This window comes from Microtus oregoni, unplaced genomic scaffold (genome assembly GCF_018167655.1).
Source record: "Microtus oregoni isolate MIOR12 unplaced genomic scaffold, Mior012 000011F_ref0000422, whole genome shotgun sequence".
In the NCBI taxonomy this organism is placed as follows: domain Eukaryota; kingdom Metazoa; phylum Chordata; class Mammalia; order Rodentia; family Cricetidae; genus Microtus; species Microtus oregoni.
In genome coordinates, this window is record NW_024543070.1 from 36,190,764 (window position 1) to 36,211,710 (window position 20,947).

General features: G+C 39.6%; 1 protein-coding gene across 1 annotated transcript in view; it reads left to right on the forward strand.

Annotated features, from left to right (window-relative positions):
- Positions 1–8,948, forward strand: part of LOC121453363 (cadherin-2) — a 234,711-nt gene extending 225,763 nt beyond the window's left edge. The window contains exon 16 of the mRNA XM_041660089.1: positions 7,491–8,948. Within this exon, the coding sequence (XP_041516023.1) occupies positions 7,491–7,697 (207 nt within the window). The 3' untranslated portion in view covers positions 7,698–8,948. The remainder of the gene's footprint in view (positions 1–7,490) is intronic.
- Positions 8,949–20,947: the final 11,999 nt, after the last annotated feature.

Below are 20,947 nucleotides of genomic sequence, written 5' to 3' on the forward strand. Positions count from 1 at the left end.
GTCATTCTTGGGTACATAATGGTTTCCACGTCAGCCTTAGTTAGTTAAAGGACACCTTGTCTTTAAAAAAACAAAACAATGACAACAAAACAGTCCTACAATTAGAGGCAGGAGGAAGTCCAAGCAGATTAAGGCATCTCAAAAACAACAAAAGAGAGTAGCAGGATATGATAGTTGATTCTGTGGGCAAAAGAAAAGGGATTAATACTCTCTAGAAGTTACACAATCCTCAGAAGCACCAGGCAGATTCTTCCATCCCAGGGAACCATTAAGACTTGCTCAATATCTTTCATTAACTTGGCAAACAAAAATAAATACATGTATTTTGAAACATTTGAAGGCACCTGGAAAGAACTCCAGTACACTTTGTGAAAACATTGCAAATACATACAAATTTATTTATCTCCAGGTCTTATTTGATTTAGCAGAGGACCAAATGTTCCAAGGGAAGAATAATATAGCAGTGATTATAATTGGAGCGCTTTTATAGATATAAGGAATAGGGATGCTCCCGAGAACATCCTCCAGCTTGTTTATTTAAATAATGAATGAGCGTCGCCATGAATCTCACAAGTGAACTCATTTCTAGTCAAGCAGGTAGAGTAGAGGAAGACACCTGTTTTTGGATTTTAGTTAGAATTTCATTCTGTTTGCGTTTTTAAGCATGACCTTCAGAAGGTGAGAATAGTGAAATAAATTCGTTTAATCTCAGCTCCTTAGTAGATATTAGCATATCTCCAATAACTGCATTAATCTCACATGCCCTTATCTGAGAGGAATTAAAATCATGTGTGCCCTTCTGTGAGAGGACTGACTTCTGCCTTAACATTGCTTACAACATCCGGAAGGGCTTTGTAGGAGAATTGGTTGGAACTACTAAAGCCTGGACTGCTTCTTTCTCTTGTTAATTGCATTTACTTTGTCTGCTTTAAAGCGCTTCATCCTTTCTCTCCAAGAGGACTGCGGGGCTTGTCTGAGTTCAAATCCAGCTCACCTCTCAGAACTGGGACTTTGTGCAAGTTTGAGGCCCTTGACGTTCATCTCTGGGTTTCCAAGTGTCATTTTTGTAAGCCGGAAATAAAATTGAACCTTCTTTTGAGGTTGTAGTGGAATCTTAATAAGGTGGCGTGTGTGGATGCTGTGTGATGGCACACACCTTTAATCTCAGCACTCAGGAGGCAGACACAGGCAGATGTGATGGCGCACATCTTTAATCTCAGCACCCAGGAGGCAGACACAAGCAGATGTGATGGCGCACACCTTTAATCTCAGCACTCAGGAGGCAGACACAGGCAGATCTCTGAGTTTGAGGCCAGCCTGGTCTACAGAACAAGTTCCAGACAACCAGAGCTACACAGAGAAACCCTGTCTCAAAAAACGAAACAACAGCAACAATAAATAGACAGCATGTGTAAAATGCTTGGCATAGTATGTGTCTCTGTATTGTTGGAAATGCAGTAACGATTATTTCAGACAATTGTTATCAATAAAAGATTCTCAATGGTCTTTTAATTGAAATGAAAAATTAAATTCTCTTTTTATAAAAATAATAGCATCTTAAACTCCTTATAACCAAATAGGATACTAATGTTAGCTTTGATATATAATATAAAATGGTATACTAGTATGTCAACCTATATAAGTCTGGAGCATTAGGGAAACAATCTCTTGTAGAAGGGAATCCGGAACTCAGACATTGTCCTGACCAGCAGGATGTGATTGCAAAATAGCCTTGGCAGGAAGGGGCCTCACACTCTGAGGTGATTCAAACAAGGTGAGACAAGAAGTGACTGGAGCAACCACAGGTGTGACTCCCATAGCTGGAGGGGGGCGGGGAAGCTCAACAGCAAAAGCAGCATTTGCAGTGGGCTAATGCCTCAGTGAGTAGGTGGATGGAGCGGTAGATGGTTGGATGGATGAGTGGATAGATGATTGGTATATTAATCATAAAAATATGTTGAGAAACATTACAATCACATTGCAGCTAGAAAGAAATGAATATGCAAATAGAAGCTGTGCGCAAGGGTTTGGAGAACTGGTGCTTAATTCAGTTGTGGGTGCTCAGGTTGAGGCTAGGGCAAACAGGGGTCATACAGGGTTTCTCTATAGAGCTTTGTACCCAGCCGTCAGTCAGGCTTGGCAAAGCACCATCTTATTCTTCTATCTCAGCTTCTCTCTTCTATTATTTACTTAAACTGATAATCAATTTTAAGTTTAATTTTCTTAAATAAAGGCAATTGCTTTTATTTCCAGTAGGTGCCTCTGCACCTCTGTTGAAGACTGTCTTTCACACCCCGGGTGAACCTGTCCCTTGGGTATGCAGGCCTTAAAAAGCATGTTGAAGGCTTTGCCTACAGGGAGTGATACCACATTTGTGAGAAACCCACAGTCATCCCAGGAAAGGAGCTGGAGTTCTGAGATGAGAAGAACAGCGAGATGTCCCTGTCGCTCTGCTGCAGGCAGGACATGGGGAGCCGAGGCAAAGCTATGACACAAAGACTACAGAAGCCGATGTCAGGAGATCAGTGGCTCTTTCTCCTTCCATCGCTCTTGTGTTCCTCTCTGCAGAGTGCCTTTATAGTTCCCATCAAAGTCAGTCTCCACCCCAAAAGCTTAGGGTCCACAGTCTATAAATACAAGCTCAGCAAGAAGTAGCCACAGCTTATACTCTGCAAAGGACCTGCGACTGAAGAAAACTGATACAGCACCCAGATTAATTTATCTAGAGTTCCAGATCTGATCCATGAGAGGAGAACCAAGGAGCCAAGCGTACTTTTCTGCATCGCATCAGTTCTGGAGAAAAACGTGGTTGGTTTGTAAATTTAGTAACGATCCTTCATATGTCAAGTGACAAGGGTCCATATCCAAGAATAAAGGAATCCGTAAGGAATCCAGGAGACTGCTCCCCCAGATTTATTCTGCAGTCTTTGACCGCAGGGCTATAATTGCCAGTTTCTCAGCTTGCTTATGATCCTTTGAGGAAGTACCTCATTCTGAAATGGTCCACTCTGTTCTGAAGTGCAAACCAATCCTATGCATGTAACAGGGGCTCAATGTTCCTGATCCCTACCTGGAAAGAGCTTCCCCAAGAATTCCTCCAGGTCAGTGATGTCACCCTTCGTGACACTATGCCCTACTATGCACAGCAGACTCACTAAGCATGCCATGGCCTTAACTCCTCTGTAAAAGCAAGCAAAGCAAATTCAAACTATCTCAGTGGTCAGAAAACCAACACAGGAGCTGAAATGTATATTTCTCAAGATGAAAAGGATATTTTTAAGATTCTTAGTACCAGGTAAGGGATAGATTACTTCAAGCATTACACTGATCTTAAGGAGTACTGAATAAAATGTGTTAAGGCATTTGCTGAAGATTCTCAGAGTCCTCTGACATACCAGTGCGGACCAGAGAGTTGCAGCATGAGTCACTTGGACACAGAGGTCTGTGTCATCATTTTTCAACCCCACAATCCAGATGTCCTTGAAGCTCTGCCACCCTGCCATTGACTCTTTTAAGATAGGGTATTATATATCACAGAGTGGCCTTGAACTCTTTGAACTAGTTTTGCAGCCATTCCAAAAATAACCTTAAACATCCCATCGTACTACTTCTTTCTCTGGGGTGCTGTGATTACAAGTGGGCATCCCAATGCCTAGTTAAGGCAGCCTTGGGGAACAAACACAGTACTTCTTCCATGCCGGGCAACACGCTACCAACTGTGCGGCATCCCCAACTCATCTCTTCAGAAAAGAATCTTAGTACTTGTTTTTAGGAAGTCCTTTGTACTAGGAATTTCCATGAAGCTTGTTGATTTTTACTTCCAGGGCCTATTTCATGTGTAGACCAAAACTAGATGGTGCTGAACTAAAAGATTCATTTAGTAACTGTGATTGTGGTTGGTAGATTTTGTAGGAAAAGGGGAGATAGGAGGCGATAGTAAATGACTGTGAGTCCCAAGAGGGCAGTCACTGAATCTAGCTTGTTCACATCCAGGTCCCCAAAGCATTAGAGTCACAGAAACCCAAACCGTGTGTCTTGCATTGACGACACAAAGTGAATGAAGGTGAATTCTTTGGCTTTTCAAGAGCTGGGGCTGCAGTAACTAATAGCTATTGCTAGCTTGTGGCAGTGATAGCTGCAATTCTTGTGCAAGTTCCAAGCCCAATGGTGGCTTTCTTTCCTTAGTCACGCATAGTTTTCATTGCAAGCTCTGGGGAAAGTAAGCCTGCACATGGAACAGACTGCCTTCCTGACTGACCAGAGAAAGTACTGTCAGCAGCACCTCAGAACCCTTCAAGTGGCCTCTCTTCTTCCTGCTCCTCACAGCACTGGCCACAACCAAGCCCGACAGCTGGATGACCTCTAAAGAGGCCCCTGTGGCATCTTGGGTGTGTGCTCCCCTGGGGATCACTGAGGACAGCAACCCTCTCTGCTACAGAAAGGAGACAGGGATCCTGAGAAAGTGTAGGTTGTTGTTCTCAGTCTTAGAACTGCACTGTAGCTTTTTCTAAAAATAAGAGAGGTAAAGTCTCTTCCAGAATTAGTTTTGTTTTACATATTGAAGTGGTTTGCTGAAGACTTTTAAAATTTTCTTTAACAGCCCTTTCTGGGGTAGAAGTAGTATAACATGATATGGGGAAAAGTTGGGCCTAATTATAAATGGTTAGGGTTGTTGGTAAGAAATTCTTGGCTGTGGGAGAGTTGGGAGGCTCTGGCTCTGGGTTTTTTTGATGGGAGTCTAGCAGCTGCTGTTTTATTTCTTAAAATAACTTCTCTTAACTTTTGCTTCAAATGTCAATGCAGGGTTTTCTCTTTTCCTTAAAACTAACCATTAAAATATTGACTGGTACTCATTGAGTTTTCTGTGACCAACATTGGTGAACACTTGAACCCAATGTCTCTTTTGCTCTTCACCTTCTTACAGTCTCACATGAGTCGGTAGTGGGGGCTCAAGGAGAATGCTGGTGAAAGCTGAGGTGTTGGCTCTGGTCTGATCTCAGAAACACTACAGCATACTGACTCTTTTCCTGATTCTTCTTTGTTCCTTATTGGTAAACTTGTAACAACTAAACATGCTTATTTACAAAAAAAAAAAAAAAAAAGTTGTTTTTTTTTTTTTTCAAAGTTTCATTTCTGGTTGTTGTGGCAAAATAGCCTGACAGAAGCATTTCAAGGAAGAAAGGGCCTCTTCTGGCTCACAGTTGAAGGCCTTCACAGTGGAAAGAAAGGGAACACAGTGTGTTCAACCACAGTCATTCAGTCAGCAGAGAAAGGACCAAGTGCATGCTCCTCAGGTCCCTCCCTCACTATTTATACAGTCCAGGATTCCTGTGAGGGAATGGTGCCAGCCACAGCAGACATGTCCTCCACCTCAGTTACTGTAACCAGTCATTTCCCCACATGCCCAGAGGATCATCATCTTCTGGTCTGTGAGTTGACTGCTAACTCCCGATCACACATTCATAAGTTAATATGTACTCAGAAAACATGGAACTATTTAAAGATTTATCTCTCGAGGAAGAAAGTCTATGACAAGTCTCCGCATCTTAGGTGCCTACCAGCTTCTGCTGAGCCAAAGCTGTAGGCAAACAGTAATTGCTTGAAAACAACCGTTCTTGCCATGTTGTGAGCATCAGAACAGAACTGAGAAAATCCTGACCGCCTAAGGCTGGTTTCTCTTTTTAATGTTTTGTGGTGCATAATTAACAATTAGCTGTAGATACTTTAACTGCATACTTAAAAGCACCTGATTCCGAGAGTTAAGAATGTGGATACTAATTACTTCCTTATTTTTTTTTGTTCTTTATTTTTTTATTCTTTATTTTTAACACACACACACACACACACACACACACACACACATATATATATAGTTTTAGATTGACAAAATTTCTTCCCCTCCCTAATATTTATATTATGTAGAAGTATCAGCTCATGGCCTTTCTATGGCCTATGAAATCTAGAAGTCACCCTACTTTTTATTGAAAAAAATATCCTAATTTTCTTTATATGTAATCATTGTATGTGGGAGTGCCTTACATAAGACAAGTCATACATGTTATGCATTGGGCATACTGCTTCCATACCCCTCACCCACACCTTTTTCACTCTCTCCTTGCCCATTGGTCTTTGTCCTTCTACACTGACTCACTTCTACCTTTATACCTTGAATGTGTTTGTGTGTAAACACACACACACACACACACCGCACAGTTTTGTATACATGCACAAAGTCTAAAAACCACAAATTACAGAAAATACTCATTTGTCTTTCTGAGACTGCCTTATTTTCTGTGATTATTGCCAGGCGGATCTACTGTGCTAGAAACAGCATACTTAGAATCTGCCCTAACTTTTCACACTATATCAATTAACTCCACATTTTTTTGTTCCTATTAAAAAAGTGCTGTAATATGACTCTCTGTGTAGTATAGTAACGCATCTGGGCTTCCTTCACTTATCTGTCAATAGCCTTCCAAAATTAGGTCAATGTCACTTCCTTGGTGAATTCAGTCTTTGTGGTAATCTCAGTTTTCATTTCTTTTTTCCAATTTCCTGACATTTGCCTAGATTCCATATATTACCATAATTCTGATATTTGTCATGAGCTTTCTGGTATATTCATGCCTTATAAAATACATTGTAAGAAGATAGTGGGCCAAGGACCATTTGTTTCTCCTATATATGTCTTCTTTGATGCATGTATAGTTTGTATTCAATATCCTTTCTCTGTCTCTCTGCCTCTCTCTCTGTCTCTTTCTCTCTCTGTTTTTGGAGACAGTGTTTCCCTGTGTAGCACTGTCTGTCCTCAAACTAGCTGTGTAGACCAAGCTGATCTTAAATTCACTGAGATCTTCTGGCCTCTGCTTCCTGATTGCTGAGATTAAAGGTGTGTGCCACTGTTGCCCAGCTGTATTCAAGTTAACTGGCAAAAATCCCTCTCCGAGTACTTGTATCACAAGGACTTTTGTGTTTGTTTCATAGTCCCTGATCTACTAGTAAGTTAAATTATTCTTTCCAAAAAAGCTCTTATCCCATGGATTTTCAGTCACATTTATTACATCTTATCCCAAGGAAAGTATTGTTCATGTTCAGTGATTCGATGATTTTGTTGTTTTCATAGTAATTACCCTGTTAAAATTTAGGTTGCAGTTTGGTAAATACTTTCTTTTGGCCTAGCCATTGGTCTCCATATATCATCCTCTCTTAAGAGCTGCAAACGAATGACCCCTTTTCTCCATTTGTCAAATATATTCCCCAACCAGTTGCCATCTCCTTCTTTATCATGGCTACCCTTAGGATTGTTTCCTTGAAAAAGAGAATTGTCTGACTTAGAGGACCATTTTTTTTCTTCTGTGTGCTCAAATTGCTGTGATCTTGCCAATGGAAACCTTTGAGCAAGCTGTGATCCCCAATGGTCTCTTGGGTGACCTTGTGCTCTGTCAGCCGGTATCCTCTTGTAATTCCTTCCTCTCTCTCCCCTAACCTAGGGCCTTAAAGCCGCTGACAACGACCCCACAGCTCCGCCATATGACTCCCTCTTGGTCTTCGACTATGAGGGCAGCGGCTCCACAGCCGGCTCCTTGAGCTCCCTCAACTCCTCCAGTAGCGGTGGGGACCAGGACTATGACTACCTGAATGACTGGGGACCCCGCTTCAAGAAGCTGGCCGACATGTACGGTGGCGGCGATGACTGAACGGCAGGACGGACTTGGCTTTTGGACAAGTATAAACAGTTTCACCTGATATTCCCAAAAAGCATAAAGAAGCTAGGCTTTAACTCTAGTCCACTAGCACCGTGCTTGCTGGAGGCTTTGGCGTAGGCTGCGAACCAGTTTGGGCTCCCAGGGAATATCAGTGATCCGATACTGTCTGGAAAACACCGAGCTCAGCTACACTTGAATTTTACAGTACAGAAGCACTGGGATTTTATGTGCCTTTTTGTACCTTTTTCAGATTGGAATTAGTTTTCTGTTTAAGGCTTTAATGGTACTGATTTCTGAAACAATAAGGAAAAGACAAAATATTTTGAGGCGGGAGCAGAAAGGTAAATGTGACATGCTTCAACACACTTTTGTTACAATGCGTTTGCTTTTGTTAAGATGCAGAATGAAACAAACAGATTAAAAAAATTAACTCATGGAGTGATTTTGTTACCTGGGGTGGGGGGGAAGACCATGAGATAGGAAAAATGTACATTACTTCTAGTTTTAGACTTTAGATTTTTTTTTTCACTAAAATCTTAAAACTTACGCAGCTGGTTGCAGATAAAGGGAGTTTTCATATCACCGATTTGTAGCAAAATTGAATTTTTTCATAAACTAGAATGTTAGACACATTTTGGTCTTAATCCATGTACACCTTTTTATTTCCTGTATTTTTTCCACCTCGCTGTAAAAATGGTGTGTGTACATAATGTTTTATCAGCATAGACTATGGAGGAGTGCAGAGAACTCAGAACATGTGTATGTATTATTTGACTTTGGATTCAGGTTTTTTGCATGTTAATATCTTTCGTTATGGATAAAGTATTTACAAAACAAAGTGACATTTGATTCAACTGTTGAGCTGTAGTTAGAATACTCAATTTTTAATTTTTAATTTTTTTTAATTTTTATTATTTTCTTTTTTTTTTGTTTTGTTTTGTTCAGGGGAGGGATAAAAGTTCTTAGCACAAATGTTTTACATAATTTGTACCAAAAAAATTACACACAAAAATGGAAGGAAAAGTTAAAAGGGGTGGCCTGGTACTGGCAGCACTAGCAAGTGTGTGTTTTTAAAAAACAAAACAAAACAAACAAAAAATGAATAAAAAGAGAAAAAAGAAAAAAAAAGCTTTTAAACTGGAAAGACCCTGACGACGGCTTTGCGTCTGTGTTGTGTACCAGATTATAAACAATACACCTCTGACCCCAGCGTTCTGAATAAAATGCTGACTTTGGATCTGGTGACTGGTTTGAACCTTTTCTTTCTCCCAGAGCTGCTTTGAGTGTGGCAGAAACCCCAAGAGTCAGGGGGTCCCTGGGAGTGGGAGCAGCAGTGCAAAATGATGTGTTCCTTCTCAGTTCTTTTCTCCGGAAATGCCTGGAATGTCTGCGTAGAAGAAAGACACTGATTGACTTGAAAAGGAACCTAGTGGCCATGGCATAAACACAACTACATGAATTTCATTGAACACGTGAAATTGCTAGCTCACCTTTTGTTGCCACCCAAGCTGTTGGTTACACTGAAGTGGGTGGAGGGCGTGGCCTTGGGGAAAGCAGTGGACACCTGCTGAGTCTCTCACCCCTCCCTGGAGCCATTGTTCTTTGTTCTTAGGGAAGGATGCTCAGGATTGGCTCCTGACTTTAATTCAGTCTCTTCTTTAGTTGTGTATGTTGTGTGTTCTACAGTGAGGGACAGAGAAGGAAACAGCCATGCTAAGTTTTATAAAACTGTTCATATCTCTTAACTATGGTTCATAAGTGGGTTGTGTGAGAATTGAAAGAATTCTCACTATTTTCCTGTCTACCTTCATGGTCATAGCACCACGTAATTCTTACACTGTAGACTTCAGAAAACACATACAACACACCTCCTCTACATAACTGCTCTGCTTTTCTTAACCTGAAAGTTATTGTATGCACACAGTAAAATGGGCTCTCGGTTCCTTCTCAGATCCTTAGATGCTAGGCTCTGAGAATTTCCATAATGAGAACATACTAAATTGGATAGTCTTTGTCTAAAATGAATTCATAGACAGTGCCCTCATTTTGTACATCCAAATGAAAACTGAACTGACTTTCAAATTCAGATGTGTACAGTTTCTGTCAGGTAGGTAATTTCCTCACGACCTGGCTGTAGAGGCACACACTTGCAGTTCCAGCAAAGACAAGAAGACGGTCACAAATTAGAGGCCCAAGCCAGCCAGACCTGAGTAGCAAGACCATGACTCAAAGCATAAATAGATAGATAAATCAAACAACACACACACACACATTGTGTGTGTGATTAATAGTTCTCAAAACTCCTCTTTTCCCAGATGCCCTCCACAGACATGGCCCTTTATACAAACATTTCTAAGCCAAGCTCCCGACAACTCGTGAAGAGTAGTAGTTGGGCTCATTTTGCTACAAATGGATTTTTCTATTCAATTAGTAGTGATGCATGGTTCTTGTTATCCAAACGACTCTATACACATTTGCATATATATTTCATTTTAATTTATATTCATGAAAATGAGGTTACATACATATTTTTCTGTTATTTTCTTATTTTGCTAACACTTTATCTTGGACTTTTTTCGTATTACTATATATGTATTTCCACTTCATCCTTTTTAACTGCTACATAGAATTCCATAATATGGCCTTAATAGTTTTATTGAATCGTTTCTTAATTTGTTTCCCTTTTTCATGATTAAAAATGATTCCACAGTAAACACGCCTGTGCAAGCCTCTGCATGTGGGAGTATTTTTCCAAATTAGAAGCTTGGGGATGGAATTACATGATTCAAGAAACCAGAGGGAAGTTAATTAAACATGGCTAAAATTATAAATGTTTAGTGTTACTTCAATGAGCCTTTTAGCTAAAAGAAGCAGCTTTTTAAAAGCCAGCAGCAGAATTCAAGATGATCTAACTAAGGCCTTATTCTCGTTTCTGTGGAAATTAGTCATGGAGTCAAGTCCTGGTCATAGCTTCCACTGATCTGTAAAATGGCTTTAAAATGTAATATAATAAAGCCTTAAAAATTCTGTTTATGAGTGTGATGTTCAGACCTGATCCAGAAGCAAACTTATCTTGGCCATCCTTGGGAACTTGGGTCTGGCTGAAATGTGAGCAGTGAGCCCCCTTATGTAGAGGGATCCTCCTGGTAATGGTCATTTTCTGAGATAAAATTATGTGTGCTCTAAATACCACCAAGAGCAACAGATTGTCTAGTTAAAGACAACAGTAATTCATAGAATCACAATGGATTACGTGAATGACTTCTCCTCTCACACAGCCATCTGGATGTTATGCCCCTTAAAGGTTGGCATGAGGGGACCAGTGAGATGGCTCAGCAGCAAGCAGCCTTTGCTGACAGAGCACCCAGAGTCAAATCTCCAGAACTCTTTCATGGAAGGAGAGAACTAGCTCCATAGAGTCATCCTGTGACCTCTACATGTACCGCATGCACGCACGTACACACATGTCATCCTGTGACCTCTACATGTATAGTGTACACACACACACAATGACCATTCCCAGGGTCATCAGGAGATCCCCCTGAAGCCTGGCGGGGGGCTCTCTGTTCTTTCTCTGCATGGGCAAGTCATCTGTGTTCCTTCAAGTCTGTCCCATTCCCCCATGGACTTTGTTGCTTCCCCACCCCGCAACAGGCAAGAGCTCTTGACATGCTTGCTTTCCTAGTATTTTGCTAATCTTTTGAGGTCACTACAGTGTTTTTATAGCACAAATTTTTCATGATTTTTTAAAGAGTTTGTTATATTTCAAAGTGAGATTTCTGAGATTATTTTTCCCCAGTGACATTTAGCACTTTCATTCACCCAGCATCATGATTATAGGAGTCAGCTTCTGAACAACATGTCTAAATGTAAAGGCTGATATTCAGACATCATTTGTTAAAAATTTGAACCTTGTCCCAGTCATGTGACATAGAACCTTTATCCTATACATCTCCTTCTTGGTCTTTGAGTCTGTTCCATTGGTTCACAGATTGTCTGCACAGTGCTGGATGATTCTAAGGTGTTATTTTGATAAATCATTCCCTTGCTGTTCTTGTTAATAAAACTGTTCTGTATTTTTTCTGAATTTTTCTTATACATGAATTTCAGAAATATTTTGTCAAGGACTACAACAAATTATATCTCAGATTTTACTAAGTTGTAGAAAAATAACAATGTCACTTATTCCCATCAAATTCTATACCCTTTCATACCATGGAGCTTTACTAAGCATCTCATTTTTGTGTTCTATTTAGTCCTTTTCATTATTCTTGGAAAAAGAATTTTTCACACTGCTGTTTCTCTACCAATTCTCTTACTGGTTGCTTGCAAGTTGACTGATCTCTCCTATTTCTGCCTTAGTTTACCCTTCCACTAGTTTCCAATCCTTTTCTGGTGATTTCTCTTCAATATTCCTAAAAAGTAATAATGACAGTTTTTTTTCCTGTCTCTTAAGTCTAATAAATGGAATTTCTCCTGCACTGGTATGGTAATAAGAATTATTTTTATTTTTCTTGTCTGTAGTTGGAAACTATCTTTCACATTATACATAACATTTACTATAAACAGTAACATAAATGTACATGTTGAATTTTTAAACAATCTTTGTTACGTAGATGATCATTAATACATTAATTTGGTAGATTATGTTATTTCTCTTAGATGGTCTAGTATTAAATCTAGTGTGTCCTGGCATGAACTCAGTGGGTCATAATCTCTTTCCCTAAATGGGCTAATGTGTTTGCTGTTATTTTTCTTGAGAACCTTAAAACATACACTTTTCTATGCTACTCTGGTTCTTGCTACGTTTTAGTCCCAGATTTATGCTAACCTAAAATAAACTATTCAGAAGATTGGCTTTTCCCCCATGCCCCACAATATTTTATATAAATCATATTTATCTGTTCATTAAAATTTTTGCTAATCTATACTTTTTCCCCTGTTGGGTAAGTAAGTACCTGAATTATTTCTCAGGAATTCAGTTGCTATATTTTTTTTCTGATCACTTTTAATAGCTTATATATTTTTTGAACTTAGCTGTTTTACCTAACTTTAGAAAAACTTATGGCCAGGTAGGTGCATCCTGTATCTTTAATAGTCTGCTTCATTCCTTGAGGATTTTTTCTCATCCCTCTCTCCAGAAGCCCTTTGCTTTTGTTTCAGTTAGTAGTCCAGATGTATTCTTACTAGGCTGATCATGGTCCCAGCATTTGGGTACCATAACAACAGGGCTACCAGGAGTTTGTTGTTAGCCTGGTTACAGAGTGTGATCCCAGCTAGCATGGATTACAGAGTGAGACCCTGTCTCTAAAACAACCACCACCATCAACAAATGCAGTGTGAAGATACGCTCATTTGAATATTTTGTATGACCTGTGTCAGCCCAGTAATTTGTTTTACAATAACTAGTATTTTACTTAATTTTGTTTTATTAGTTCTTAGGGTTTTTTTTTGTTTTGTTTTGTTTTGTTTTTTGTGACCTCCACACTGCTTTAGATCTGTATATTTCCAGGCAGGGAAAAAATATGCTTAAAACCATTGCACTATCATTTTACCTATGGAAAGTGCATTTCTGGATGACATTTAGGGCTTTTAACTTTGAATTTCATTTTATTTGATATCAGCATATGCACATCTGTTTTCTTTCTCTGATTGTTCCATTTGTTGTTATTTTGTTTTTACTGAAGGCATAATTGATTTTAGTATGGCTCTTCAGTGGGCAGAGCGGCTGGTGCATTGTGGTATAGCAAAGGAGAGGGAATGCTGAAAGTGTAAAGTCACTGGTGGTCTACGTGAGTCCCAGGGCTACATGGCAAGACCCTGTGTCAACAACACGTCTTTGTAAACAAGGCAAAGCTACTCAAATGTCATTTCCCAACAGGCAGTGCCATAGCAAATTGGCAACAGCACCAGGCTTGGCAATCCGGAAGTCAGGCACCTCCAATCTTGTGCTTAGAATGTGTGCTCATTTTGCCCATGATGTCTCCAGGGCATCAGCAAGTGAACTGACCTCAATACTGCAAAACTCAGAGGCATTGACAGTACCAGGCCCCATCCTCTCCGCCTCTCCGGAGCCTTACCTCTCACGGCTTCGTGTGGAATTTGTTGTTGTTGCTCTGCACACTTGGGGCCAAAGTGTCATTTTCATATTTAAAGGAAATATTAGAAGGAACATTGGCAGTCCTAAGAGAGTCATATGGTGCCCTGAGCTGCCACTTTTTGACTAATAGGAGACGGCTTTGACAAAATGCAAATCTAGATTTTTGTTATAATGTCTACAACAAACACGGAATTCAACAAATCCTCCCTCTTAAAAAGAAAATTCAAAGTAAATAAATCTTTTAGAAAAATCAACTGAGTGGAGAACAACATGAAGGAATATACAGAAAAGGTTTTTGACAAACTATGCACAGATTAAAAATAATTATAATTCCCTTAACTGCTGTTACAACTTATGCCAGTGATGAGTCACATTCTCTGGACTGGAGATGCTGGTATTAAATCAGAAGTGTGATGGATGCAGTCTAAGACACTCTGTGTTCTATATCAACATATATTTAGTGCAATCGATTCATTTATTCCTCTTTGGAAAATCTGAGCATGTTGATCTCTGGATTAAGACTTTAGAGTATTTCTGGGTTGGGAAATGCATGTGAAATTGAAGTACTAAATGATACCAGCTTTAACAATCAGTTGCCTTGCTTTTGATCTTCTCCACAAGTAACTGATTTTGCATACAAATTTTCTCATCTAAGAGTTCTAGCTTTTGTCTTGTATGTTGATGAAGTCATCAGTGAGACTTTATTCTTTCAGACTTTGTGGAAACAGTTCATATAGAGCAAAGTTGAAGTTTATAGAGTTTCTTGTGAGGTTTTTGATTCTGTGTGCTCAAGGTATTTATAGTGTTAACTGATATTCAGGGTCAAGAAGGAAGCAATATCCCCAAGTCTAACTTATTTTCATGTTAAATGCTTTCTATATTTAGTGCTTGTTGAAACTCATAGTATTTTCTTGTTTCATAAGTTACTTTAATATTTATTTATTTATTTATTTAGGTTTCTGAAACATGGTTTCTCTGAGTATCCCTGACTGTCCTGGAACTTCCTCTGTAGACCAGATTGGACTCAAACGCAGAGGTCCACCTGCCCCTGACTCCTGAGTGCTGGGGTTAAAGGCATGTGCCACCATGACCTCTGCTCACACAATGTCTCATTATGTAGCTCAAGTTCCCTAGACTCATAAGACCTTGTCTTAGCCACTGAAGGAATTCTCAGCCTCCCAAATTTTGAAATTAGAGGTATGGTTACCACTGACTACTCCTTATCCGTTTTCTTCAAATCATTTTTTTTTAAGTTAGCAAAGCGGTGGCTTCATTATTCAAATACACAGCCATTAATACTGTAACACAAATTTCTGAATCTGGGTGTGGTGGCACACTCTTGTGCTTCCAACACTGGGAAATAGAGAAAACAGAATATGGAAAAAAAGCAGCCTTAACTGTAGAGGCAAGTTTGAGGCCAGCTTATGCTATATGAAACACTCCTCAACATGAAGACCCTCTGAAGGATGGCCCAGTTGGTAAAAGTGCTTGCTACACAATCCTTAGAATTATAGGTTTAAATCCTAGAAACTGCATCAAAGCCAGGGGTTCCAGACTTGTTATAAACTCTCTAGGGAGAAATAGGTAGATTTCTGGCTAGCAGCTTAGCTGAGAAAATGTATACCCCAAGTTCAGAATGAGACCATGACTCAAAGGAACAGGCAGAGAGGGGTAGAGCAGGACTCTGGGCACATGCACACCCAGATGTGCACGCTAACATGGATATAATTCACACGCACAAAGATGTACGCACTAACATGTATGTACATTCACACAGACACATGTACACACTAGCATGCATATACATTCACACAGACAGATTTGCACACTAATGTACATATACATTCACACAGAGACACATACACAGAAGCACACACTAACATGCATATTTATTCACACACAGAGAGATGTGCACACTAGCACAGATATATATTCACACACAGACACACAAAGAGAAATAAGTCTTTAAAATAAAAATTTCAAGGAAAAAGATTTTCAAACATATGCCATTATTAAAAACAGCATTAATGTATTCTAAAGAATTTGGCCTTCAGAGTGAGGTTAATTAGAGAAATTCTATGCATGATTCCAGGCCCCAGTGGCCAGAAAGCTTCCACGCTTATCATCTTCACTCCCTTAATTGCCAGCTTTGGAAGAAAGTCCAAGAATATACAGGAAACCTGGAAGCATAAAATGCTAAAGATTGATTAAATTGCCAGGAAATGAGAGATCCTAAAGAAATCGAACTTCATTACTTTGAAGATTTTCTATATGGGCTTGCACGTTCAAAATGCAGATTTAATAACTCTGCTAAAATCATCCATTTTAGCCTGGCTCACCTGATTCTATATCCGCTTTCTAATATTTCCATTTTTAATATGACCATTCTTTTTAAGCCCTTTGACTGTGTGTGTAGGAATCCTTTAAAAAAAAAAACGGGTCATCATGTAGCATTAAAGTTTAATGATTTGATATACTGACCATAGAGCAAATACATCAAAAATCTTTGTTAGTTGTATTATAATAACAGTACCTTCCACTTTAGTGAGTCATTCAGCACAAGTAACACAATTAAAAAAATTGATATGAAGATACTTTATAAACCCCGAAGTACTAAGTAAATGTTAGGGTTTAAGTATTACTGACTCAGAAAAATTCAGTATGTGTTTCCTTAAAATGGTGCCTTACAAATTGAAGCCTCAGCCATGTGTGTCTCGTGTCCTGGATGCTCCTATTTAGCTATATCAGAGAACAAAATTGCCACATCCTCAAGAGAGGACAGGGATGGAGCTGTTTTTCTATTTGTCTTTGCTTGTTCACTTTATTCCTCAAATAATATATTTTAAGTCTGTTAAGCTGACTCAGGGGATGAAAGTATCCACTGCACAACTCTGATACCTAGGACCCATGATGGAAAGAGAGAGCCCACTACCAAGGTTGTTTTCTGACCTTCACATGTGTGCCATGGCATGTGCATGCTACCCACATGCTCTTTAACATGGTGGGCCTGCTTGTTGGGGTTTCTGTCCTGCCTGGTTCCCACAGCCTGTAATTCCCAAAGAAAATCACAAAGGTCTACATAAGTTATGAACTGATTGGCCAATTAGCTCAGGCTTCATATTAGCTCTTATAATTTATATTAGCCCATTATTCTTATCTGTGTTAGCCACATGGATCAGTACCTTTTTCAGTGGGGCAGGTCACACATTCCTTCTTTGGTGTCTGGACAGGAAGAGCGTCCCTCTTCTCAGAATCTCCTGTTCTCATTGCCCCGCCTCTACTTCCTGTCTGGTTGTCCCACCTATACTTCCTGCCTGGCTACTGGCCAATCAGTATTTATTTAAAACGTAATTGACAGAATACAGAATTGTCACACATCAATGCTCCATACAAATAATAATAATAAATAAGATAAAATAAATGAATAATTTGTAGTAATTGTAACTTTTTAGTCAAGGGATAGAATTATTGAACAGTGTGGTCAGCTGATCTTTGTGCCCTTTGCAGGATGCCATGTTTTGCTCTTTCTGTTTGCTAGGTTGATTCTTCTATCACTGATCCACATGCTAATTTAACTAGACCTTCAGGAAACATGCCATTTGTGAGAAATTCAAAGCACAGCAGCCTCAATGATGACAAATAGTAACCACACTCAAGAGATCTGAAGTCAGTTAACGACTGAAAGTGGGAAAGCATGGCTCCTGTGATGAGCAGTAGAGGATAAGAATGAACTCCAGGGAGGTAGCAAAGGTCCTTCATAGACAAAGGCACCAAGGAGGGTAGAAGGACACAATGAAGAAGGTCAAGTTAGTTGATCACTAGTTCCTCAAACGTACGTGAATTAGAACTTCTGCAGATATTTTGAAAATACTGACACCTGGCTTCCATGCTAAGACCACTGTCTGAGCAACTAATCCTGCAAAGCAAAATTTCTCAAGAAAATGAAGGGGCCAGAATATGACCCCATTTTAGAGAAGGAACAATTCCCTTGTGGATAATGGCCTGAGCCTGTGTCCAGGAATTCCCCAGCCAAGTTTTACCAATCTGTCAAGCCATTTAAAAAACCTGGCTTTACAAGGCTGGGAGACCAAAAGTTATTGGATATGGCTGCTGTTGGCAATGTAAGACAAAGGCCCACAATGGAACTGTTGCTGGCCCTGTCCAATCAACATGCATCCCATATAACTTCTCCTTGTCTGCCCAGTTAGAACACAGATTAGCTCATCTCACTAGAACTCCCCAAGTTCCCTTTTAAAATGCACAGAGCTTCTTTGTCCCAGGTCATCACTGCCATTTTCTGTTGATAATCAACCCTTGAATGTTTGTTATTTCTGAAGAATAAACATTCCTTGTGTTTACATACTATTACATTCTGGGGTCTTCATTCTCAGATCCTAACAAGAAGAAATGTTTGGGAATATTAAAGATGTGTTGCATTCTTTTGTGTTTCATTTGTTTAACTCTCTGAGCTGTGTTACTTTGCCCATCTAAATTACCTGATTGGTCTAATAAAGAGCTGAAGCTCCAATAGCTAGGCCGGAGAAGGATAGGCAGGATTTCCCGGCAGAAAGAATAAATAGATGGAGAAAAAAGATAAAGAGAGGGGACTGAGAAAAGGAGGAGGATGCTCGGGGCCAGCCATCCAGTCAAACAGCAAGACACAGAATAAGAAGAAAGGAGAAGATATACAGAAAGAGAAAAAGGTAAAAGCACAGATTCAAAAGGTAGATGGGATAACTTAAGAAAAGCTGGCTAGAAATAAGCCAATCTAAGGCTGGGCTTTCATAAACGAGAATAAGTATCTATATTTGTTTGATTGGGAACTGGGTGGTGGACCCCCAAAGAGTAAAAGAGTTAACAACAACAACAACAACAAAAACCACTATAAAGAAGTGATTGGAATTTGCCTAAAAGTGTTGAGAGGTTCTTGTCTGAGTCTTCTGGTCGCTGTCTGGAAGGACATTAATTAAGAGACTGCTGAGGGTGTGTTCCAAAGGAAACACGTAGAGATGTAGGCAAGCATGCAGGACGTTTATCGAAGAAAGGAGCTGGATTGGCCCTCAGTAGATGAAGTCTTGCCATTGACTGTACAAAGTGCTCTCCAGTTGACACATCAGGTAGCTATAAAGCTACACAAAGCTATGGTAGCCCGTTAGCTTTATGTCAAATGGAGGCCAAGAAGGCACTGCCTGATAGCTTCATGTTCACCAACCTCTGGACACATACAGTTTCTAGGATTGTTTTTGACCTTTGGAGGCAAGCCTGGAAGAAAGCTGACCACCGAGGGCTGTCTGCCAGCAACAGTTTCAAAAATAGACAAGTATAAGTTTTTTCAGTTCTCCAGAAGGTTCTGAGTGTCACTACACAATGAATACCTATTCGTTTGTTTTTAGCATTAGTATCTTAGCCGTTTTATCATGAGGAGTAGTAACACAAATTTAAGCCATTGATAAGAATTTCTCTTTTATAGAAGAAATGTTTCTTTCAGAAGGACATTCCTCGGGAATAACTCTTCACAGAAATACATGGCATCACAGGGCAACTTTTAAGATTTTGAAGAAGAGAGTCAGGTGCAAATAAAAACAGATAAACACTTAAATAGCTTAGAAAACACCACATGGGTAGGCATGAAACACTCTAACATTTTGTAGGGTTACAAATGAATTTCCTGTACATTTCCATCAGAGACGCAAAATGGAGAAGGCTAGGGAAGAAGCAGATTTTCTTTCTTTTCTTTTTTTTGCCATTTCTTATGTTGTTGTTGGAATCGTTGTAAACATTCTGGTGAGGGGTCCAGACTGACACAGGAGTAATACATCTCTGAAGAATATCAGGAGGTGTCCGCAGTGGAAGTTATTGTTAGGACTCTTAGCTCTGGCAGCAATCAGTTCATACATGGGGGAGCTGTGTGTGCTCTGCTGGCTGAAGAAGGCAAACATGGAGATTCACTAGGAAAAGCATTGGGAAGTGAAGACCTCCAAGACGTGAAAGAGGTGAGAAATACAAGATTTAAGAAGGGAAACCTTAGTATAAATGTTTATTTATACTAAATGAACATCTCTGTGTCTAAAGAAAATTAAATATTTATTGATGTCCTCAAAATTAAATGCAAACCCACCATTTATGGCCTTTGAATTCCTGACTGTTTGGATATACATAAAACCTTCCTAGAACAAATAAAAAGAATTTCCTTCATTTGCTAAAATAATGGTCTCTAGTTCAATTAATGTAAAAAAAAACTTAAAAATTTGACTCCTGCCTCTTTATCTAGCCCACCACTGTGTTGTGTCCCATAAGCAGAGAATAGAATTCTGAGAGCATGTTAGTTGAGAAGGCTTAGCATATACTTTTTAAAGAAAAATGAAATTTATGCCCTGGCAATGCTGAAGCAGGCATGGGCAGCCTGTATATGGTGGTTTTGCTGACCTTGTCCATATTGGGTCTCATGGTCTAAGTTAATGAGGATGACTGACTCATTATGAGGTTTCTTCCAGAAGGGGGCACCAGATCTCATTACAAATGGTTTTGAGCCACCATGTGGTTGCTGGGAATTGAACTCAGGACCTTTGGAAGAGCAGGCTCTTAACCACTGAGCCATCGTTTTTCTGGCAATACATATCAGTGACGACTAAGATGGTTAAAAAATAAATTAAAAATAACATTAGGTGTGGTAGTTTATGCCTATAATCTTAGCATTTGTGAGGCTGAGGCAGGAAGACCGCAAGTTTGAAGCCAGTCTGGACTTCATAGGGAGATCCTATTAAAAAGAGAGAGAGAGAGATGCAGAAAGAAAAGACACCGAGAAACCAGATAAATCAGCCGAATATCATAATAGTGATGAGGAACTCTTATTTTGCATATATTATTTTTAGAATGTAATGATTGCTACCTGAGGAAGGACAGGCCAGACTACTGTGGGACGTTCTACATCAGGTGAGTGACCTTGGGTTATATAAAAAGATACATTAGCATCAGCCTGATTGTAAGACTGAAATCAGTGTTCCCTCAAGGTTCCTGCCATCAGCTTTCTGCCTTGAGTTAATACCTTGCTTTATGCCGTGCTTTGAAGGAGAAATGTCACTATAGGTTCACATGTTTGAGCGTGTGGTTCCTACTTGGTAGCTTTGTTGGGAAGATTATG